Raw genomic sequence first — 22,922 nt, 5'->3', positions numbered from 1 at the left:
TTGCTGATTGGGCATGAACATAATATATGTTCATGTGACTTTGAAGAACTCATCTTGAAAGAGTACAATCCTCATGGTGCAAGCCAAGGAGACGACTTCTTGGACTAAAAGGATTGATGCAATTGGCTATTAACCTGGTACCGAGTTACTCATCCAGTCATGTGAGCGATACCTCTTGAGTCAAGGACTTTTCAGTTCAGCTCTCATAGGGCAATAGTTATTTCATTGTAGATTTATACCAGGCAACACAGAAGCAGGTTCATTTCTCAGGCTCTCATTCCATTTAGTTATTGGTCGCCCGCTGCTCAGGCAGCAGTCACGTGTCGAAGCTCGGAATACCGTCGATTACAATACTCGTATGGCAGAAGCTCATTAACCCGATTAGGCCCTTCTCCTCTTCCGCCTTGACTGCTGGACTCTTTTCCCTCGCGTCAGTTTCCTCACCCAACTCACCTCCCTCGCCCTCTTCGCTTCTCGTCACCCCCCAACTTGTCCTTTTGGACTCGTCTATATTCTCCTTCTGACGACGTCTATCTGTGGGTAGCTGTGTGACATTTCTTCTGATCTATCTTCTGCACGATCGGCCTTAAGTTGAGGTAAAAAAACAAACACTTTTGCCGAACCCTTTTTTTCGCATCCTTTGCGCGTCGTATATTCTAGCGCATTGAGATCGGTTCTCTCGAATACTGCGCTATACTCGTTTATTAGCTGGTATTTCGATTGTTCGCATCGGTTCATAACCTTTCACGACTACTCGCTACAACCGATCCTCGAAAGAACAGATGAAGCTATAATATCCGCATTACGCAGCAATCATGTCTTTCGGCGGCGGATTTTCAGGATTCGGCTCGAATAACCAGCAAAGCTCTGGCTTTGGAACAGGCTCTGGTTTCGGCACGAGTTCTGGTGGAGGTAGGTCCATCCAATCCGTTTGACGTTCACGAACCCCAAGGCCTTCGTCCCGACTTCAATCTTGCTTTCCCTCGTTGTTTCTATCTCGCTTCCTTTCGTATCGATTGTTGGCTGGCGCTTGAGACGTCGATCCGTGACGGCCCTGTAAGGCTTCCGACAGTTAATCACTCCGCGCGGAGACCATCGACGCTGAGCAGCTCAGCATCGCCACAAGAGAAAGGATCGCAGCTTGATGACAGTCTCTGACAGTCTTAACTCCACAATCTAGGCTTTGGATCAACCTCGTCCCCATTTGGTGGGAGCAATACTACTTCAGGTGGCGGCCTGTTTGGAAATGCCTCCAGCAGTTTTGGTTCCGGTGGAGGTATGTGCTTGACGGGTTATGTTTCGATGAGCGAGCGATCCTTTCTCTTTTGCGGCCACCTTTGACGGATTCTCTGTCGCCTTGCTACGAACTCTGCTGGGTTTATGGTTCAAATTGGTCCCCCCCTGGCCTTTCGACAAGTGCCGAAGGAACATATCCTAGAATTGTCGATTAGCAGGGATCCGTGTCTGGGATGGCTTTTGTTTTATCCGACCTACTGTTATTTCTTGTTGTTTTCTTTTGTTAATGTTTCCTTGTGCTTACCGCGCGGCGCTAACCTACGTCCCATATAGGTTTCGGAACGAACACTCAGAATTCAGGTTCAGCTTTCGGAACCCAAAACCGTCCTAACACTGGCTTCGGCTCGACGACGTCTGGCAGCGGCCTGTTCGGAAGCAACAATGCCGGTGCAAGCACAGGCGGTGGATTTGGTGGCTTTGGCTCTACGAGCACGAGTGGGTTTGGTAGCTCGAACACCGGCACCAGTCTGTTTGGAAGCAAGCCTGCAGGAGGAGGGTTTGGCAGCACAACTGGAACTGGAACCGGAGCTGGATTCGGTACTGGAACTGGCTTTGGCAGCAGCAGTGGCTCAGGCTTTGGTGGAGCAGGAACTGCTTTCCAGCAGGGGGTCCCTCCTTCTGAGGGGACAGGCAGCACTCCCTTCAGCCCCTTCACTGAGAAGGACGCAGCCTCCAATGTTATGAATCACTACCAAAGCATTTCGTTCATGCAGCCTTACAATAAATATTCGTTTGAAGAGCTCCGACTGGGAGATTACAACCAAGGTCGCCGATACGGAAATGGAAGTGGGCAGGCAGGAGCTTTTGGCACCTCAGCTTTCGGAGGGGGATCCGGTTTTGGCACACAGCAGCAATCCACTGGCTTCGGTAGTACGTCGACTCCCTTTGGTGCAGCTGCCACCAGCGCCCCCTCAGCTTTTGGTTCGACTCAGACGACAGGTGGTTTTGGCTCTGGAACCTCCAATCCTTTGTTTGGGGCCTCCAAGCCAGCAACCTCTCTATTTGGTGGAGGTGCCTCTTCCGGCACCACTCAACCTAGTCTGTTCGGAACCACGACGAACAACACTAGCACTGGCTTCGGATCCAGCACTGGTGGCGGCTTTGGATCTGGTGGTTCGTTATTCGGCAACAATACCAACAACCAACAGCAGAACAAGTCCATATTTGGCGCAAGTACTGGAACTACCGGTACAGGTACAGGTTTTGGTGGCTTCGGCACACAGACTACTAGCACCTCGACACCATTTGGCGGCACTGCTGCTACTTCGTCACCGTTTGGTGGGCAACAGCAGCAGACTGGTACGGGTGGATTTGGTGGATTTGGACAGAACACAAACCAGACCCAGAATCAAACTCAAAACAAAGGGCTATTTGGTGGATTTGGCAGCAACACTCAGCAATCCTCCACTGGTGGTAGTCTTTTTGGAGGTGGAGCAACCAACACGGGAACATCTCTGTTCGGACAGAACAACCAACAGAATCAGCAGCAGACTGGTAGCTCGCTCTTCGGTGGTAGTAACCAGCAATCTGGTACCGGTCTCTTCGGCGGTGCTCAGAACCAGCAGCAACAGAAGCCGAGTTTGTTTGGCGGTTCCACAAACACTGGCAGCTCACTCTTCGGCGGCAACACACAGCAGACTGGAACTGGTCTCTTTGGTGGCGCTCAGAACCAGCAGCAACAGAAGCCGAGCTTGTTCGGCGGTTCCACAAACACCGGCGGCTCCTTGTTTGGCGGCAATGCAGGAACACAGAACACGGGGGCGTCGCTATTTGGTAACACTCAAAATCAGCAGCAACAGCAGAGTGGAGGACTGGGAACCTCAAGCCTATTCGGCGGTTCTCAGCAACAACAGCCGCAACCAATGCAGCAATCTCAGCCTGCGCCTGGTAGCCTTCAGGCGTCCCTCCTTGAGGGCAACCCATATGGCAACCAGTCAATTTTCTCCGGTCTGCCTGCGCCGAACACTGTCAGCCCTGGTCCATTGGCGACCCCGCTTTCGTCTGCGAACAAGCAGAAGCAACGTGCTCCTCTGCCAATCTATAAAATAACGCCCAATGCTGCCAACCGCCTCATCACTCCGCCTAAGCCCCGAGGTTACGGATTCTCTTACTCTACTTACGGTTCTCCTACCAGTGGTGGTGGAACTCCAAATCTTGGTGGAAGCCTTCTTGGAACAAGCATGCGCGGCAGCTTTAACGGCAGCTTGGGTCGTAGTACATTCAGCAAGAGCTTTTCTACAAGCAGTTTGCGCAAGTCATTTGATCCCGACTCCGACAGCATTTTGTCCCCTGGAGCTCTTGGCTCTGGGAGCTCACGCTACTCAAGCAGTAACCTCAAACGTTTGACAATCGATCGGAGTCTGAGAAACGATCTATTCACTCGCTCTGCCAGCTCGCCCACTGCCATTATCAATGGAGACGACGCTGGTCAGTCCGCAAGCAAGGTCAGAAAGAAGGTCAGCTTTGAGTCGACTGCTGACAACGCGTCTGGTGGTGAAGTTGTACCCGTGGAGTTACAGAGCTCGGAGCCTACACCAGAAGAACTTGGCTTCTTGCGCTCAATTCGTAAGAACGGTACTCCTAACGGTGTCAATGGTGTTAAACCGGCGTCTGAAAACTCCGCCAACGCTGAGATGGAGTCGGTTTCAGACAAGAGACTTCTTACTTCGGTTCCTGAAGACAATGGACGTGTTTCCTCTGCGTCCCCGGGTGAGAATGCGTCACGTCTGTCATTCAGCCCTAGTGGCGATCCCCAGCCAGGCGAGTACTGGATGAAGCCAACACGCGCTGAGCTTAGCAAATTGAGCCGTGACCAACTAAAGCGGTTCACAGGTTTGACTGTTGGTCGCGAGCGCTGCGGTTCGGTCACGTTTGATGACCCTGTCGACTTGACCACCATTGATCTGGATAATATTCTTGGCGGTCTCGTGGACATAGGTGTCCGCAAAATCACAGTTTATCCTGACGAGTCAATAAAGCCTGCCAGGGGCAAGGGCCTGAACGTTCCCTCCACGCTGCGCATCGAGAACTCTTGGCCCCGTGGGCGTGACAAGAAGGGCCCTTCTCCAGTCACTAGCGGCCCGCTCTTTGAGAAACATATTGACCGCCTGATGAAGGTTCACAATACCGAATTCGTCAACTACGAGACCGAGACCGGCACATGGGTGTTCCGAGTGGCTCACTACACAACATACGGTCTTGACTATGATGACGAGGAAGAAGAAGAAGGTGAGAGCCACAACCAAAGCACTCTCCCCGCCGACCGCGATCTGACCGTTGGCTCGGAGCAGATGTCAACCTACTCCATTGACGATTCCTTTGCGAGCTCGGTGGGGGGAGTGGACGACGACACATTCGATTTCAAAAAACGCAAAATGGTCCCCGGGGCGTTTGGAGCTCAGGCGATGGAGACAGTTGAGGAGCGGGAGGTAGGATCTGAGAACGACGATGAAGACGAGTCTTTTTTAGAAGAGGGCTCCACGGGTTCAACTGAACAGGATGGCGAAGATGTCACCGCGAGCCAGCAATCTGGCGAGTCAGAACTTGAATTAGATGAAGGCGAGGAAATGGACATGGCGGGCACCTTTCCCAACCTTGATCGTACCGTGGAGCACGATGATGATGAGGATATGGACACCGAATTCAACCAGCCCTCATTAAAACCCTGGAACACACCCTCTAAGGCCCGCCTCGATCTCAGCGGTGACTGGGCTGAGCAATTGCAACGAACCATCAGCCCCAGGAAGCAGAACCGCGACGCTCTACGTGAGATTCAAGCAAATGCTTTTAGTGAACGACCACTTAACGACGACACGCCAACAAAACCAGCGGCAACTGCTCAACGAAAGGGATTCAACACTAGTATTGACCTGATGAATTCTTTGTTTCAACAACCGCGCAAACAAGGACAACCCCCTCTTAAGCCGCAGAAGCCACAACAAAAGGCCGGGGGCTTTGAGGTACAACCACACTTTTGCTCTTCTCTCCTTCATAATGTCTGCTAACCGCGATCTTTCTAGTGGCCATACAACAAACAGCCAAAGACCTTCGCAGGGGAGTCCAACGAAATGAGCAAGGACGACTTGGACTTCCACCACTCCTTTAAACCTCGATGGGGTCCCGTCGACTTGCTCATATGTGCGAAAACTGGAATGGGTAATCATCAGTACGGTGACCAGCATTGGAGCGAGAAGTTCTCTGTGATCAGCGAAGGCCGGGATATTGCCATTCTCGGCTCTCGGCGGACCGCGGAGCCTTATGAAATGGTTGAAATTCAGCGAAAACAATCCCACATTACCTATGTTGATGGCCAGCCTTCTGCTCAACTCGCACAAGCAAGCTTTGAACCTTTTACAAAATCATCACATTCTGTCCACTCTGACAAGGAGCGGGTGGTCTGGCAGTTGGCCAACATATTGTTCAATGATGGCATCGAAGATGACTTTTCGGCCAGTGTACCACCACAATTAAGGCAGAAATACCTACACCGCATCAAGAAAGATAGGTTGATACGTCTTTGGGAAGGTATAGTCCGTGAACGAAACGCACATGCTGTGAGCAAGGCTGGTTCTGCTGAAGAACGTGCTGTTTATCTGCTCTGCTCGCACCGCATCGAGGAAGCCTGTACTGTCTTGATCTCCAGCCAGAATTTCCATCTCGCAACGCTAGTCTCGCAGATCGGCCGAGATCAGACTACACAGCGCGACATGGCCCAGCAAATCAAAGAGTGGCGGGAGCACAATGTCTGGTCTGAAATGAGCGAACCGATTCGGGCCTTGTATGAACTTCTGGCTGGTAACGCTCTTCGCAGTGAGGGAAAGTCTGGCGGCGCTCTAGAGGATCGCGCATCTACTTTCACTTTCTCTGAACGATTCGAGTTGGATTGGTTCCAGGCTTTTGGTCTCCGTCTCTGGTATGGCATTACCGATGATGAACCTCTCGAAGTTGCAGTATCAGCCTTCGCTCAGGACCTGAAGAGTGGCGAGGAGCCTGCATTCCCTTTGCCTCCTCATCAGGATAAAGACAGGGGCGTGTGGCATACATCCACCGACAACATGGGCCACGAATCGCCCCTCTGGGTCCTACTCAAGGCCTACGCAGTGACTCTGGGTGCGGCTAAAAGCACTGGGGTTCCTACACTTACATTGCCTGCTGCTTTGCTGCCGGAGTCTGTGACCGGAGACAAGCTTTCAAATCGATTATCCTTCCAACTCTGCCAAGTTCTTGCCGCTGTTCTTGGTCAGTATGAGCGCCTTAAAATTGATATCGCGCAGATAGACCAGCTAGTGTGGGACTATGCGTGGGAGCTTTGTGCATCTGGAAACCTGGCGCAAGTTCTATTCGTTTTGCTTCATCTGTCGCGCGCCTCAGATCGTGAAAGAGCTGTAAAGGAGGTACTCGCGCGATTCGCTGCCGAACTTCCTGAGCCGATCACGCCGGAAGGCTCTCCGGATGCAACTTGGCGGCAATTGACCAGCGATCTCCAAATTCCAGAGAACTGGATCTGGATGTCCAAGGCTCTTTATGCTCGAAATATTGGTGATGCTGCTCGCGAAGTGGATTGTCTGGTCCGAGGAAAGAACTGGAACGATGCCCATGCCACTTTCTGCCGCATCGTTGGTCCAACGGCGGTCATTGAGCACGACTACAAGACTCTCGAGACTTTGTTGTCTGGCTTTGGCGAGACACCAGAGCAAAAAGTGCAAGGCTGGGCCAGTGGTGGTGGTGTTTACGAAGACTTCCTTCGTCTGATCACTGCGCGCGGACAGGACCCTCAGCGCCTGAACCGATTGGTGGATGCCTTGGTGACCATGGGCGATGTTATTAACGGGTCTGGTGTGGAAGGGTTGGAAGAGCGCGTGGCGTTCAAGGAGATGAGCCGTATTGTTGCTGGCTGGACCACCCAGGAGGACGTGAAGGTGAGCCTTTGCCATTTCTCAGACACCACAAACATGATTCTAACCTCATTCCAGGCAATGGAGATGTCACGTGTCCTGAAACTTCCTCTGACGGGTGATGCTCGTCTCGTGCAGACGGCGGAGATGAGCAGGCGGTATTACAGCGTTGTGATGGCCGGGGGTTACTGAGATCTGACTCGAGCAATTTAAACCTCTCTAGATTCGATTGTATCCCGTTATCTCCTCTTGCATGGACTTGATGCATTGTCTTATTTAATCCTGTATTCTAGCTTGCTCACATTGTTTACTGTTGCCCATCCTCTTGCCCTTGTCTCTTCTAATGAAGCCATGCTGACGCTGGAGAATATTGTTATTGCTTATTTCGCATGGCGTGTTTTGTCTAGATAGTTTTTTAGTAGTAGAGCCCAGAAAGAAAACTACGAGATGAGTGTTGGAACCTCTCCCTTCCCTGTGTTGATAAGTCCAAATGCCGGTCCCGGCATATTTACTGTCCTGGAACGGCCCTCCAAGTAGAAATGCGCCGGACTGTGAGACGGCTTGCCTATGCTCTTGTATTTCCCTTCCTCTATTTGTACAACACTCTCCACTCGCTCTTTTTGCTCTGCGTTCCTTCTTGGTGTCTTAGCAAACTCATCATGGCTTCTGACAGGTCTGGCTATCATCGACACCATGATCGAGCCCGTCCCTCCATTGAGATAGACGAAATTCTCCCCACCGACGAGACCGCTATCACGACGACGACGACGCCCTCTTCTTGCCAGTGTTCGTCTTCCGCATTGTCTAATGCTTCTCTGAGGGCAGCAGCTCCCCCCGCGGAAGGCTCAGCCATGCCGACTCTCACGCCCACCACCATGATGGGACCCAGAAGATACTCAGCCTTCAGCAACGGTGAAAAGCACTTCATCGTGGCCATGGCGACCCTAGCGTCTTTCTTCTCTCCACTCTCCGGCCAAATCTACTACCCCGTCATGCCTACCCTCGTCGAGAACTACCACCTCAGCAACGCACTGATCAACCTCACCATAACTACTTATATGATCCTGCAAGGCGTTGCCCCTGCGTTTATGGGCACATTCGCTGATGCTTGTGGCCGTCGTCCTGCCTATGTCCTCGCCTTCGCCATCTATACCGCAGCCAACATCGGCCTCGCTTTGCAGAACAGCTACCCGGCGCTCATGGCGCTGCGGTGCATCCAGAGCGCGGGTAGCAGCGGCACGGTCTCTTTTGGATATGGGGTTATTGCGGACATTGCGACGCCGGCGGAACGGGGCTCGTATGTTGGTCCTATGGCGGCGGGTGTTATGCTTGCGCCGGCGCTGGGGCCGATTATTGGAGGGTTATTGGCGAAGTTTCTGGGGTGGAGGAGCGTCTTTTGGTTTTTGGCTATCGGTGCCGGGGGATATTTGGTCTTTTATGTTCTCTTTGTGCCGGAGACGGCGAGGACTGTTGTTGGGGATGGTAGTCTGTTTCCTAGAGAAAGATGGAGATGGTCTGCGGCTCAGTGGTTGCAAAGAAAATGGCAGTCTGCGTCTGGTTCCGGCGTCAACGACGATCGTGGAGCTCATGTTGAGGCTACAACATTGCAGAGCGCTTTCAACGGCAGCGGGCAAGCATCAATAACATCGAGACTACGATTCCCCAACCCTGTGAGAGCGCTTTACATCCTCCTTGAACCGGACGCTCTCATTATCGTCTCATCTATAGGCCTCTTGATGCTCACCAACGTTGCACTGCTCACCAGTACCCCCAGCCTGTTCTCGAAGATATACGGCTTCAACGACCTCCAGATCGGCCTATGCTTCCTGTAAACACCAACAGCCCATACAACCTTATCTCAGCATACTAACCCACCTTAGTCCTCTAGGCATCGGTGCCGCTCTCGGTGCGGTCCTCAACGGCTACTTTCTAAACCGCAGCTATCGCCACCACGCCCAGTCCCTAGACCTCCCCCTCGACCCATCTATAGCGACCACTCTCCAAGACTTCCCCATTGAGCAAGCCCGCCTGGAGACTTACTTCCCCCTTATCATCCTCACAATCCTAACATTAGTACCCTACGGCTTCGTGCTTGAGCGGCGAGCGAACCTTTCCGCGCCCCTAATTCTGCAATTCCTCAACGGCTTCGCGACAGTCGCCTGCACAAACACGCTCAATACCCTCCTTGTCGACCTGTTCCCTGATGAGCCAGCTACTGCGGCTGCGGCTTGTAATCTGATCAGATGCTGGCTGGGAGCTCTTGGGGCAGCTGTTGTGGATTATATGCTGAGCGGCATGGGATGGGGTTGGTGCTTTATGTTTCTGGGGCTTTTGCTGCTGGCATCTATTGGGCTGGCTTGGATTGAGTTTGTCTATGGAGCGAAATGGAGAGAAAGTAGAAGATTGAGGCGTGAGAGGGAATGCGGAAGTGGCAGGGAAACAATAGAGGTTGCTGAAGGGGAAGGTGATAGAAGGAGATCAGGCAAAGGATGAGGGTGGCACTGGTATTGGCGCTGACGTAGGCATAGTAGGTACTCTGGATTGGAATTCATACTGGATAAACACATCTTTGGCAGGCAAAGGTAGGTGTGGCCTTGTTTGATCTTGTCTTGAAAGAAGGCTCGCCACACAATTATTCTTAGCCGGATGGCGTCGTTGACTCTAGTGCTTTCGGATTTTCAATGGATTTGCCTGGCCCGGTCTTCAGGAACGCTGTCAGATATAGAGTAAATACGGGACGGGCCAGATGAATGAATCTCATTTCATTGCTACGGACTCGATCGAAAATGTACATGGTCAAAACCTTAGACAAGCAAGCAACGCGCGCGAACGGGAAACATAAAAAAAAGGGAAAGAGAGATAATCGCCCCTCCTAGAAAGCCGAAGGGACTTTGGGACAGATTTCTATGAGTCAACTCTTTTGATGATTAAGAGAATAAAATACTTTACATGCCAGGAGAAATCAGCTTGCCCTCTGCCCGGCTGTTCGGGTGCCAACCACCAGCGAATGGCTGCTGACCGCCCAGCCCTTCTGAGTATTCCTTGATACGAGCTTCCAGTTCCGGACGGAAGTGACGAATCAGACCCTGGATGGGCCAAGCAAAGGCCTCACCAAGGGCACAGATAGTGTGGCCTTCAACCTGCTTGGTGAGTTCCTGGAGCATATCGATTTCGCGCTCGCGAGCCTGGCCCTTCTCGAGGCGCTGCATCATCTGCATGGTCCACTTGCTTCCTTCACGGCAGGGGGTGCATTGGCCGCAGGACTCGTGCTTGTAGAAGGTGGATAGACGGGAGATGGCGCGGACGACGTCAGTGGACTTGTCCATGACAATGACGGCGGCGGTACCAAGACCAGTTTGCGAGTCCTTGAGGGCATCGAAGTCCATGAGCTGATCGTCGCAGACGGACTTGGGAATAATAGGGGTGGAAGAACCGCCAGGAATGACGGCCTTGAGGTTGTCCCAGCCGCCGCGGACGCCACCGCAGTGGCGGTCAATGAGTTCACGGAGCGGGATGGACATTTCCTCCTCGACGGTACAGGGGTTGTTGACGTGGCCGGAGATACAGAAGAGCTTTGTACCCGCATTACGCTCGCGCCCAAAGCTGGCGAACCAGCTGCCGCCTCGACGCATGATGGTTGGTGTGACGGCAACAGTCTCAACGTTGGTGACTGTGCTGGGGCAGCCGAAGAGACCGACGGCAGCGGGGAACGGAGGCTTGAGGCGGGGCTTGCCAGCCTTGCCCTCGAGGGACTCGATGAGCGAGGTTTCCTCGCCACAGACGTATGCGCCCATTCCGCGGTGGATGAACACGTCAAAGTCGTAGCCAGTCCCGCAGGCGTTTTTGCCAATCAGGCCGGCTTGGTAAGCCTCGTTAATGGCCCGCTGAAGGACTGTGGCTTCGTGGTAAAATTCACCACGAATGTAGATGTAGGCGGCGTTGGCGTTCATGGCACGGCCGACAACCAGACAGCCCTCGATCAGCTTTTGGGGGTCCTTGCGCATAATCTCGCGGTCCTTGCAGGTTCCGGGTTCACCCTCATCAGCGTTGACGACCAAATACCGGGGCCGAGGGTCCTTGTCCCAGTCTTTGAAGTTCATGAAAGACTAGCCGAGTTACAAATTAGACAAGTTCGCTAACTTTGGGAAAATCAAGGGGGAGGGACATACGTATTTCAGTCCAGAGGGAAAACCAGCACCACCACGACCACGCAGGCCGGAGGCCTTGAGTTCTGAGATGAGCTATATAACCACCATTAGCCAACGAGTCTATCCCATGCCTGGGGCTGGCTCGGCGAGACACTACCCAGTCATGACCCTTCAACACGATATCCTTAGTCCTGTACCAGTCTCCGTACTTCATGGCTGACTTCAAGTCGGCACCATGGTGTCCGTAAAGATTCGTGAAAATCCGGTCCTGGTCCTTCAGACCGCCGTGGTGGTGTACTGGGGGAGCATTGTCCGAAACGGTCGCGAAAGAGCGGGCGGCCGGAGCCTGGAGTCGGAGGGAGCGGGAGGAAAGGGAGGCGAGGGGAGTAGACGAAGGAGCCGCCGCTCGAGATATCATGGTGACGATGGCCCAATGGCTGTCGGGGAGAAGATGAGGAGGAGAAGGCGACACGAGGAGGTCGGTGATGGCGTTCCAGCTTCAATTCTGCGGTTGCTGAATATCCGGCTTTGCCCGGTCAGTGATTGGACGAAATATATCACGTGACTCTTGGTCAGCAAGTTCACGTGATCTTACATCACGCCAAAAAGGGAACTCTGCATAACTATAAACCTGACAAGACCCAGAGGATATAGAATTTGTCAGTGCCAGGCATGGTCACCGAAAATGGCTCGGGTGCGGCCCCTTCTGCGTAAGACTTCAGCTTCAATTGCCATACACTGAGGTTGCTAACCTAGACAGCCCCGCCGAGAGCAACCTCGAGGTCTACACAACGCTGCTAGAGTGGATGAGAAACCATGGCGGTAGCCTCCATGAAAATGTCTACATCAGCTACGATGATAGTCGTGGCACCCATATCCGGGTGAAGGAGGGTGGGGTGTCCGGCAACACATATATCATCAAGACACCTGTTGCTACCACCATGTCATATTTCAACGCCATAGATTTTCACGCTGGGGACGCACACTTCCCCGCTCACGATGTCAAATTCCCTTCTTCATTTACAGAAAAAGTAAGCTCTGAGGAGGTGGCGATCTTCTTTCTAATTGGGCAGTATCTGCGTGGGCCAGAGAGCTTTTGGCATCCGTATATTCGGACACTTCCTCGGCCTGGCTCTCTGACAACGCTCCCCTATTATGAAGAGGAAGAGGATCTAGAATGGTTGGAAGGGACGAGCTTGTTGCAGGCACGGAAGCAGAAAGTGGCTCTTCTGCGGGAAAAGTATGAAAGTTCGAGCAATGAGCTTCGTAAGTCTGGATTTCAAGATGCAGAGAGATATTCATGGTAGAGAAAACTTCTCAAAAATTTCTGTTAGCCTACTGACATTTGTGTAAGGGATCTCTATCTCTGGGCGTCTACGATATTCGTCTCCCGTGCGTTCTCAGAGAAAGTGCTCTCTGGCGTAATTCCAGAGCACGAGATGCCCGAGAACACCTCTGTTCTCCTTCCGTTCATCGACATTTTGAACCACCGGCCACTCGCTAAAGTTGAATGGCGCGCCGGCCAACAGAACGTCGACTTTGTCGTACTGGAAGACGTTAGTGTAAACGAAGAGATTGCCAACAATTACGGCCCACGCAATAACGAGCAGCGTACGAGCAACCCTACATTATGCACAAAATGAGCTGACCAAAAAAACAAACAGTAATGATGAATTACGGCTTCTGCCTCGCCAACAACCCATGCGACTACCGCACCGTCAGTCTCCGCGCACCACCAGGCAGCCCTCTCCATTTCGCCCGCGAGCAGCAGAAACAGCTCTTCCCCAACTCCAGCAAGAATAACGTAGAGGACCCCTTCTACGTCTTCAATATATTCTACCCCCTTCTAGCCCCAGACATCCCCATGGAGCACTCAATCTTCTCCCCAGCCCTCTTCAACGCCATCTCAGTTCTATCAGCAAACCAGCGCGAACTCGAAACCCTTGAGATCTCCGAGCACGCGATCCAGATCTCCAACACATACGGGAACTCCCGCGCTGCCCTCTCCGCACTAAGCCAGGTCATCATCGAGCTGATCACACATATTGTGCGGTTGAAGTCGTCGGGACCCGCAGAGTCAAAGCAGCCACGTAATCTCAAACAAATCCACGCAAAACTATACAGAGAAAGCCAAATAAGCCTCTCTGAATCAGCCCTCGTCATTGCGTCTTGGTCTATACAGCGCGCACGCACTCACGGCCTTCGGGGCAGCTGGGACGAAACAAAACGCCTCCTCTCCCAACATATGTCCCGCATCCCACAAGGTAAATTTCCAGAATCAGTCCAATCACGCATCCAAGTCCGCATTCTCGATCGCCCTTCCATCCTCCTCCACAGCGGCGAGCTCTTCTCATTCCCAGAACTCCTCTCCCTTCTGCAACACTGCGAAGCCGACGTCCTTCCAGCAGCACAAGAGTGCTTCGACACTATCCTGAGAACGGCGTCGCGCCGCATCCCAGGTCTACGAAGCATCGATAAGAACGCTTCCCCCTTCCGGTTCCCACTCTTCGCCTGCTTTGTGGTTGCCGTGCATACCACAAACAGACATAAACGCAGCCCGGTGTCGTCTCATGAGCCACAGAGTTTCCTTCCTCAACGTCTTTCTCATTGGGCTTCGTTCTTGTTGGACCATTATCTTCCGCCGCCGGATGATGTTGCGTGGGCTTTGGAGGATGAGGATGATGAGGGGTTGGTCAATGAGTTCGATGAGGTTCTCGGTGAAATACGTGAGAGAAATAAAGATCTCTTCAAGAATCTGGAGCCCTTCACGGGGGGGTGGCACGGGAATGCGGATGCTTGGTGGTTGTCTCCAAATTGGGTACGGTGGGCGTGGATGATGGCAGAACAGGAGACAGTGCAAGTTCCGGAAGATCCACTTGCATTGCTCGAGGGGAGAAATGGTGAGGGCGGGAGTGTGATGCTGGAGACGGAGACGTACTTATATATTCCGCGGAAGTAAATTGTGGCGGACCTGCAATCTGCTCTATATAGACTGGTAGTTCAAACACGTAAGAGCATTCTTTGTCTAATCAACTATCGTACAGTACTGCAGATAATGGCTATTATAGTCTTCAGCAGTGATATCTCCATACGTAAGACAAATGCAAAATGCACGCAAAGACAACAACCAGAAAAAGAGGAAAAAAAGAGAAACGAAATCACAGTATAACGCCACTAGATTGTGTAGTTTTCATCATTCAGCATCAGATCAATGTCGAAGGGAGTAGTGCCGCTCAAGGCTGTGTTAACCTAACCTATCCAACAGGCCGTATTCGTATTCGCTGTGCTCCTTGTCATCGCGTTGGGATATACAATGCCATGCAGTCAAATAGTGTACATCATCATAATCATAATCATGAGTTTTAGTTCGTCGAGAATGAGTTTGAGTCAAAACACCTAGAGGTAGAGTTCCAGGCGAGGCAGATCACTGAGGCTTCTTGCCTGGGACAAGAATCTCCACTAGCCCCTCATCCTCCCCTTCGCTGCTATCATTTTGGTCATCCCCGAAAGGAGAATGACCCAATCGAGAGCTCCGGAAGCTCTTGTACTGCCCGGGCCCGAGTTCTGGATACCCTAGTGACTCGTTGAGGATGGCATCTTCCTCCTCATCTGAGTCCATCATGTGAGAATCCATTGATGGGCCTACCATTTCGCCCATGTCGTCATCGTCGTCATCAACCTCAAGCGGAACTCGCTCCTTGCGCCGTCTCGACCCGCTGAAATCGTCCCCCTCATCAGAAGAACCGGTAGAGAATGAGTCTGAAGGGCTAAATCCAGACTCAGGGAACGTTGGTGACGAGGCATTAGCGGCGGGAAATTCCGATGAAGGACCTGCATTTGATTCTTGACCACCAAAGGTGTCAGATGGCCACTGAAACTCGGTTGAGCGCTGCTTCTCTTCTTCAGTTTCACCACCCTCGGCATTTTCGGCTGCCTGTTTCTGAGCCGCAAGTCGTGCGGCGAGTTGTCGCCGCGCCCGGGATGGGCCAAGGCTAAGGGGAGCTGGGGGCGGAGGGAGGATAGGTATCGGTTGGCTCGATGCCTGTGGGATTGTAGGTTAGCGATGTCAGGACGATATCTTAGTCGTACGCTTGCTATGCTATCGGCTGGAAGATGCGATCCTTGGGCCAGACAGACAACAAGAAACTCTGCAACCCACCCAAGCTTGAAACAGACTGCGTACATGAGGCGGATGTGTTGAGTACACACGACATCGGTAATCGTAAAGGATATTCAAGCATCACGCATCTCAGCATCGACAGAGGGACCGTGACCTACATTCTCGGTGCCGCTTTCCGCGGTTCCTTCGGCTAAGTGCCGGTCATCCAGATCCTCCATATCTTCATCCTCATCGTCACTAGAGCTTGCAAATCCACTAAGCAACGAGTTGCCACCAGCACCAAATGCACCACCCGATACACTTCCTTGATTCACCATGTCAAATCCTTGGAAGCTTTGGTTGCTAGCCATGCCATTCAAACCAGCATCAGCCAGGGCTGAGGATTGACCAGCCCCAAGCATACCCTGCCGATGCCCGATGGAAATATCAGGTCGAACTCCACCAAGAATAGCATTGTCACGCTCTCTCGTCTCAGAAAGTGTCTGCTCAACATATTCGATCCACTCTGGGTTGAGCACGTTGTCCATTACAGTCGTAGAAAGCAGCTCTGGAGGATGGCGCTCGCTGAATTTGACAACTTCCTCCGCAATAAGTGTCAGATGGCCCATATATCCGAGACGAATTCTCTTGGTCCGCTGAGTCTCATCGCTCCGCTTTTGGCCTTCAATTATTGCCTGCGTTATTCTGCCCGTTTCGAAGACATCGATGGCTAGAATACGGTTGTATCCACGGTCCATAGGTCCGTTGAATACCTGCTGAATGACATCATAGACGACGTTATGAAGGAAGTTGTTCCAGGGGAAGCGGAAAAAGAAGTCCTGAAGGAAATAGTTAGCATTGGTAGACGCGATAATGTTTGAACACTTACCAGTATGGTGGGAACAACTTTGTTTTCTGCGAACATGATTTTCAGATAGTCGCCGACTACAGGCTGTCCATTTGTGTCTATTTGAACGTCGGGATGCAAGGATTGTTGAGAATCACCATGGGTCTCCTCTGCGGGTAATTTCTCGGACATGTCGCCTACAGCCTCTGAAGGCTTAACCTGGTGGGCGGCGTCAGCTGTATCAACAGCCGGTGCTTGGTTTTGCTCCTTGGCAGCAAACAGAGGGGCAGGTACGGCGTCGGGATTCGAGGACATTGGGGCTGATGCTGAGACCGGTCCTGTTTCAGTCTCCGTAGACTCCGTGGGTTTTTGGTTCTCATCATTGACCGGTGTTGTTTCCAGCGACATCTTATTAATTTGAGAGGCAAGGTCATCCGTGGGCGATAATCCGGTATCAGATGACGTCTTACTCTCGGCAGTGGTTTTCTCTTTGGCCTCAGTCTCAGGCTGGTCCCCAGCAGTGGCTGAGGTTTGCTCAGCTGACGATGGTTCTAAGTTAGAGCCCCCTTCCTTGCTGCTTGGCTCTCTTTCTTTGTCGACAAGAACAGTGGATGAGCTAACGTCTTCAAAACATTCCTCACCAGCATTCGTTGCCTCTAAGTCCCTTGAATCTTCCGGAGACCCAAAGCCCGCGACGGAACCATTGACGAAATCCACGGTCGAGTCGTTACCGCCAAACGTGGAAGTACCCTCGTGGTGTTGATCGAATGCACCTTCTCTTAAAATCCTCTCGCGCTCTGCATCTCTCTGCTTAACATACGCATCACTCCCCGGCTCGTTCAACAGCCCCATATTGCTGCAATGAAGCAACTCAGCCATCAATTCGCACGTTTTGAACCTGTCAAAACCAAGCGGCTCAATTTTGGCGCCCCAGGCAGAGCTCAACTGACCACGTTCCACGCTCTTCATCTTCCCTCCATCAACAACTGTATGCTTTGAGCTGCTAATCAACGCCACAAAGTCGGGTATATGTTTGGCGAAAACACGAAGTAGTGTGCCGAGATAGATAGGATCGTACATGGTAGGAATAGAATCAGGACCATTCAGGTGCTCCGGGTCATAATCAGAGTTGTTCTTCCGGATAACTTCAATTACAATTCCAACACCCACTGTCAAAGCGTTGCCGCCTTGTAACATCGCGTTGACAAGAGTTTCCACGCATGGCATAGAAACCAATTGCCGAGTCAGACTGTTTGGGCCGATACAAGATTGGTCGTTCTGCGTTGCATTCGCCGATATTGTTATAATGGCTTTAAGAAAGTCTCCCGCGGAGGTCTGAACGGAAGCCGGCCACTCAGACGACAGGAAGGAGAGCAATCTCGGTATCAGATCCTGCGACTTAAGCCACTAGATGATTGTTAGACATATCAAGCTGGAACTGGACCACAGATGCTTACATCAACGATACCCTGGCCACCCTCAGCTCTCTCCAAGCTGATCAGCTTCAAAAGCAGATCCATGACCATAGGATTATCAACATGCTGAAGGATTGCCGGAACAACGTCATCCATCGACTTCAGCAGCTCCAGCATCTCTCCCGTCTTCTTGTCCAATAGTGTTTCGTTCACCTTCGTGAAATAGCTCGCCTGGATTGAGTCAAGGGGTGCTGGGCGCCGGATAAAACTCCAGAAACCGCGTAAGTGCTCAGGATTGGCCATAATAGAGTCTAGAATAGACCAAACTTCGGATGAGAGAATCTCGCACGCAACATAGGCCCGCTTGAGACGCTCTTTTTCCGCTCGCTCAAGGTCCTCAGGATCCAATATATCCTTGAGAGGATCACTCTCCTTCTCTCCGGCCGCGGAGTCATCTTTCTTCGCCCAAGTACCATCCTTTTGATTAGCCGTGTCCGCATCACCGTCATCTTCATCATCGTTCACCAGGCTAGGGGCGATCACGTAGTCCATAAGCTTTTTCAAGACATCATCTTCTCGTAGATACTCTATGAGTTTCGTATTCAGTTGCTTGAGTTCCTGGGTCAGTTCGGATTCGTCTAGCAGCTCTTCAAGGCTGACAACAGGTTTGTCCAGAAGGGAGTCGATAGCGGAGACGCTCGCATATCCCCCGAAGCGCCAAAACATGTTGGATTTTAAATTACCGGAAGAAACGATTCATATAAAAAGTAGGGTATCACAAGCTTTTTCAACACCGTACTCCTTGCCCAAGCTTCAATGACGACGAGCGGTCTGGATAGAGGGTGGAGAGGTGGGGAAGGGATGAGGATCGATCTATGGGTCCTCGTGTGATGCACAGGATACACGTGTAGGAAGGCGCTCTCATATAACACGCTAACGGTTTGAGGCTGATTTCGTCACGGGAGAGACAGTCGTTCGGAAATAAAGGGAGATAATTAATGGTCGGCGGAATATGCCCTGTCGGAGCGACCAAGCGCTGTAATTCAGAAAGCCAGTCAGCAATGGTCTAGGAGTTTCAAAGCGACATATCACGAGACTGTCGCGGCACTCTCCCAGAGCCAACGATGTTCAGAGTAGAGTTCCGACTGAGCGAAGGAGCAGGGGTAGGCGGCTGGGAGGGACAGAAAGGGCATGAAGAAAACACCACACACAGGCGGCACGTACCGTCGACGACCCGGGGAAAAGAAGGGAGTCGGCGGTTCACTAGAGATGCCAAACGCTTTGGAAGCCCTTGTGCCCTTGTGCGCTGCACGAGACCTCACAGTCACTTTAAAAAAGAGGGCGGTCATCCAACGGCACAGGACAGGAAGTAAGGCTGGCAGGCTGACGTGCGGCGGACAAATCGAGTCACGTCGTAGGTGAGGTGCGCTGAAGGCAGGGCGTCTGGATCGGCCGGCAACTGTGATCCTGGACGGCGGGCGGAGATACCCAACAAGCCCAATCGCACGTAGCGGGGAAAGGTCTCAAATAAAACAGCGAAAAGGACAGGGGAGAGGGGAATGGAAAGCAGTTGAATAAACCGAGGGGGAGACCGCGACCGATCGTTTCAAGTGCGTCCGGAGAACAGTGGGAGGTGTGGGTAACTGGACGGCACTTGGTATTATTAATATACATCAATAGATAACGAATAATTACAATGATAGCCAAGGAACTTTTTGATGTCTATATAGAAGCAAGCACCTTACAGATAACTGAAAACTTTCGCTCACTGCTGTATCTTCTGCATTGAAACGCTGGTATAGAATTGAGAGGTGTATTCGTGCTCAACGACGACCCCACGGCGCCTAAAGGCTCAGGCAGCAAGTATCATCCGATTCGGGTTAGCTCGGTGCCGCTATCGCTGAGATAGCCACTGCCCGCCTTTGAGGTCCAGGTACCTACCCTAGGCTGATAACCTTGTGTCTACGCTGCCACAGCTACTTCACCAACCCTCTGTCGCCAGAATGAATCGACTATTTGGCACGAAAAATGCAGCCCCCAAGCCGACGCTGGAGGGCGCCATTTCTAATGTACGTTAGCACTCGTTTTGCACAAAGATCACGCCGCCCCCACATTATCTGCCTTCATCTGCCTCTCCCGGCTTTCTCATCTTTGGCTAATAATACTTCCAGGTCGATAACCGCATCGCCAGTATAGATGTCAAACTCGCCTCCCTGAACACGGAGCTTTCATCATATCAGTCCAAAATCTCCAAAATGCGCGATGGCCCAGGCAAAAACGCGCTCAAACAGAAGGCACTGAAGGTTCTCCAACGCCGAAAGCAGTACGAAGCGCAGCGGGAGCAGCTCTCCCAGCAGTCCTGGAACATGGAGCAAGCAGGGATGATGCAAGACAATCTGAAGAACGTTATGACGACAGTCGACGCGATGAAGACAACTACAAAGACTCTGAAGAAACAGTATGGGAATATCGACATCGACAAGATTGAGCGGATGCAGGATGAGATGGCAGACCTGATGGAGATTGGAAATGAGATCAACGAGAGTATCTCCCGAGCGTATGACGTACCTGAGGATGTGGATGAGGCAGAGCTTGACGCGGAGCTGGAGGCTTTGGGCGAAGATAGCCTGTTCGAGAGCTCGATGGGTGAAAGCGCCGTCCCCAGCTTCATGCAGGATGAGGTGGCACCGCCACAATTCATCGATGAACCTCCAGAGCAAACAAAGGTCAAGGAACCTGCTACCGGGTTGGGCTGATGCTGGAGCTATTTTTCTTCTGTCTATATTGCAGGAGCTTCGGAGTTTGGGTTCTTATCAGCTTAGGTTATGGCAGCTCATATGCTTTCAAAACTAATAATTCTACTACATCCTCATAGTAGTGCCGTCTTTCGAATTGGCGTATCATGCACCTGGTATGCTAACAGTATTCTTTGGCTCTCTGCCCAAGATGGATTTCGGGCCCCCACAACCTCTCGACCGTTAAACATGTCCTTCATGATGCAACTGCTCCCCGAATACTCTAGGTCTTCTTGATTAACTTTCCTCTGAACAAACGCACTCCCATTCAAACATAGAAAATGTCTCAAAAGACATCGGGCCGGCTTATCGAAGCTAGAGTCCACATACAGGCTGGAAGAGCTGTGGACTCAAGATGACTACATCGTTCGTCCCTGAGACAAGCGAACCCTAGCCCTCTCTCCAAATGGTTCTGATTACAAAGAGATCTGTTATTAAGGGTCGTTTGAACACAGGTATGAGCGATTCAACCTCCCGAAGAGGAAGTAGGCTCTGGGTGCGGCAGAGGCGTTGACGTCCTCTTCCTCATGGGCTTTCGAGACGACGCCTAACGATTGAATATGGCAATGGTGCGATTGATTATTGTAAGGAAGAGAAGCAGGGTTGAGCAGAAGCACCTTGTGAGAGATGCGAGTGTCGACAGGGAACGGCTACCTGGATGCAAGGAGACTTCTCTACGGTTTACTGGGTGGAGGACTAGGCATAGAAGACCAATCTGACTCCATATACGATTACACGGTATGTCGGCATCTCCATCTGCCCATGGCCTCAGGCTTCTGTGTGATGCAAGGGCTTATTGCCATCAGTTCTTCTGCGCACTGTCTTGCTCGCTGCGTCCTGTTTGGGTTCTACAATAAACACGCTATTAGTTTCATCGTCGCAGGAGAATCTCTTTGTCTCGAGTTTCTAGGCACAAAACCTCTTGCAGCCGGGCCGCCTTTGTCTCGCCCCGGAGGCATACGTGGAACCTCAGTCACTTCGGGGAGGATATCGAATACGACCCGAGGGGGCGCTGTAAGAGCACTCCGCTTCGCGAGCACAGCGAGTTAGGTCTAAAACGAGTCAGAATTGGCAGCCAACGAAGAGACATGATTATGGAGCGAACCAAGAGGGAAAATATGCTTAATCGCAGAGACGAGGATAAGAATGGCATATGGATACCCAACGTTCATATCCTAGCAGAACCGTACTTCTACCCCCGCCGCCCAGAGCTCACGGGGCATGACCCTTTTAGTTTCTGGTCCGTCGAAATACTCTCCTGGGTAGGTACTTTTGCCTCTTAACTTCGCTCTGCTAACTCATCCTCTACGTTCTTTATGAATGTATCCACTTTTGTTCTCGACAAGGGCTCCTCAGAATCAACCTGAGCAAGCCCAATCAAAGCGTAATGACCTCGTCCGCATCTGGATTATTGAGCGCACCAGAGTAGGGTCACCTCCTCAACTATGCTCTGCTCCACATTCCTAACCTGTTCTCAGATAAGAAATAAGAATCGCCACAACTTGAGTACTATTCCAACAATCGTCCTGATATGGTAAAGGAAAAGATGGCAAAACTATCGGGGGCCCTCTTGGAAAACCAAGCTTCCCGCCCTGGCAGCAGAGATCTGACGATGCAAGGCTTAAGACTTTTCCGGGTCTGGAAAAACAGTCGCTCTCATACTTCTGCAGGACGGATGCAAAGGGTTTTGATGAAACTGCAGGCAAGACTCGACAGGATAAGCATTGCGTTTTTCTAGACATCCCCCGTTTTACGTGCACCATGGCTAACGCTTCACACGCATTTAGACAACGGATACGACAATGGAACTTGAGATGTGATCAAGTTCGGCCTACGCAACCCCAGAAACAAGAAAGAATGTTGGGTAATCAACAACATACGGGTCCTTGACTATGTTCAAGAAGAGCGATGCGTCCTTGAATTGAGAAGCGTCGAACTGTACTACACAACATATGCCGAGATTGGATAAGAGCTATCCCGCATGTTCTCTATCAAAAAAGCCGATATCCCGAAGATATCGTGGACTACGAACCCAAATATGCGAAGAAAGATGATGTTACTCTCCTGGTTATACAGGCCGCCAAGGGACTTGTAAATGAGTCCTGCGTGACGCATGTCTCACGTTCAAAGGGAGGTTTATCCCGCCGTCGCTTGCTGCGCTCACTGGCCCTTTTAATACGAATGATGCAACACATCAAAGACAAAAGTTCGACCCCGTGGCCTATGGCATAGTCGTAGACGGGTATCGATTTCGGTTCTGCGAATCGACAAGGACACCAAGGTACCGCCCGTGGTTCATCCCATACTCCAACTCTGACCTCTGGCCATCGTTAGGTCTCAGTGGAAGACGAACGGATTCTGAAGCGACGACACTAAGAAACTTAATATATACTCAGACGCGATCATCAAAAATTCTTTGGAGTCGTCA

At 51.7% G+C, this 22,922-nt stretch overlaps 6 protein-coding genes across 6 annotated transcripts; 4 read left to right on the top strand and 2 right to left on the bottom strand.

Annotated features, from left to right (window-relative positions):
- Positions 1 to 443: 443 nt before the first annotated feature.
- BDW70DRAFT_132519 (nuclear protein 96-domain-containing protein) lies at positions 444 to 7,650 on the top strand. The gene is made up of 4 exons (XM_073736172.1): positions 444 to 912; positions 1,570 to 5,255; positions 5,316 to 7,214; positions 7,269 to 7,650. Exons 1-4 carry the CDS (start codon positions 816 to 818, stop codon positions 7,380 to 7,382), a joined length of 5,796 nt encoding a protein of 1,931 aa, XP_073597744.1. The 5' UTR covers positions 444 to 815; the 3' UTR covers positions 7,383 to 7,650.
- A 199-nt stretch (positions 7,651 to 7,849) lies between these two features.
- BDW70DRAFT_166387 (putative MFS transporter) lies at positions 7,850 to 9,736 on the top strand (the record flags this gene model as incomplete). Its single annotated transcript, XM_073741975.1, has 2 exons — positions 7,850 to 9,018; positions 9,071 to 9,736. The coding sequence occupies 2 exons, from the start codon at positions 7,850 to 7,852 to the stop codon at positions 9,681 to 9,683; spliced, it is 1,782 nt and encodes a 593-aa protein (XP_073597743.1). The 3' UTR covers positions 9,684 to 9,736.
- Positions 9,737 to 9,872: 136 nt separating this feature from the next.
- On the bottom strand, positions 9,873 to 11,843 carry BDW70DRAFT_19176 (NADH-quinone oxidoreductase subunit NuoF). The gene is made up of 3 exons (XM_073743476.1): positions 11,496 to 11,843; positions 11,360 to 11,431; positions 9,873 to 11,296 (listed from the first exon to the last, which is right to left on the bottom strand). The coding sequence occupies exons 1-3, from the start codon at positions 11,754 to 11,756 to the stop codon at positions 10,136 to 10,138; spliced, it is 1,494 nt and encodes a 497-aa protein (XP_073597742.1). The 5' UTR covers positions 11,757 to 11,843; the 3' UTR covers positions 9,873 to 10,135.
- A 180-nt stretch (positions 11,844 to 12,023) lies between these two features.
- Positions 12,024 to 14,297, top strand: BDW70DRAFT_148791 (SET domain protein; the record flags this gene model as incomplete). Its single annotated transcript, XM_073738918.1, has 4 exons — positions 12,024 to 12,048; positions 12,095 to 12,641; positions 12,693 to 12,949; positions 13,003 to 14,297. 4 exons carry the CDS (start codon positions 12,024 to 12,026, stop codon positions 14,295 to 14,297), a joined length of 2,124 nt encoding a protein of 707 aa, XP_073597741.1.
- Positions 14,298 to 15,283: 986 nt separating this feature from the next.
- BDW70DRAFT_19167 (SIT4 phosphatase-associated protein-domain-containing protein) lies at positions 15,284 to 18,606 on the bottom strand. The gene is made up of 3 exons (XM_073743475.1): positions 17,742 to 18,606; positions 16,327 to 17,691; positions 15,284 to 16,276 (listed from the first exon to the last, which is right to left on the bottom strand). Exons 1-3 carry the CDS (start codon positions 18,423 to 18,425, stop codon positions 15,572 to 15,574), a joined length of 2,754 nt encoding a protein of 917 aa, XP_073597740.1. The 5' UTR covers positions 18,426 to 18,606; the 3' UTR covers positions 15,284 to 15,571.
- A 1,048-nt stretch (positions 18,607 to 19,654) lies between these two features.
- On the top strand, positions 19,655 to 20,552 carry BDW70DRAFT_132509 (putative SNF7 family protein (Cta1)). Its single transcript, XM_073736171.1, has 2 exons — positions 19,655 to 19,768; positions 19,871 to 20,552. The coding sequence occupies exons 1-2, from the start codon at positions 19,703 to 19,705 to the stop codon at positions 20,453 to 20,455; spliced, it is 651 nt and encodes a 216-aa protein (XP_073597739.1). The 5' UTR covers positions 19,655 to 19,702; the 3' UTR covers positions 20,456 to 20,552.
- The last annotated feature ends 2,370 nt before the right edge of the window (positions 20,553 to 22,922 follow it).

This window comes from Aspergillus foveolatus (genome assembly GCF_047715535.1).
Source record: "Aspergillus foveolatus strain CBS 279.81 unplaced genomic scaffold BDW70scaffold_13, whole genome shotgun sequence".
Classification (NCBI taxonomy): domain Eukaryota; kingdom Fungi; phylum Ascomycota; class Eurotiomycetes; order Eurotiales; family Aspergillaceae; genus Aspergillus; species Aspergillus foveolatus.
Note: the sequence above shows the minus strand (reverse complement) of the source record. Positions and strands in the feature narration are given on the sequence as shown.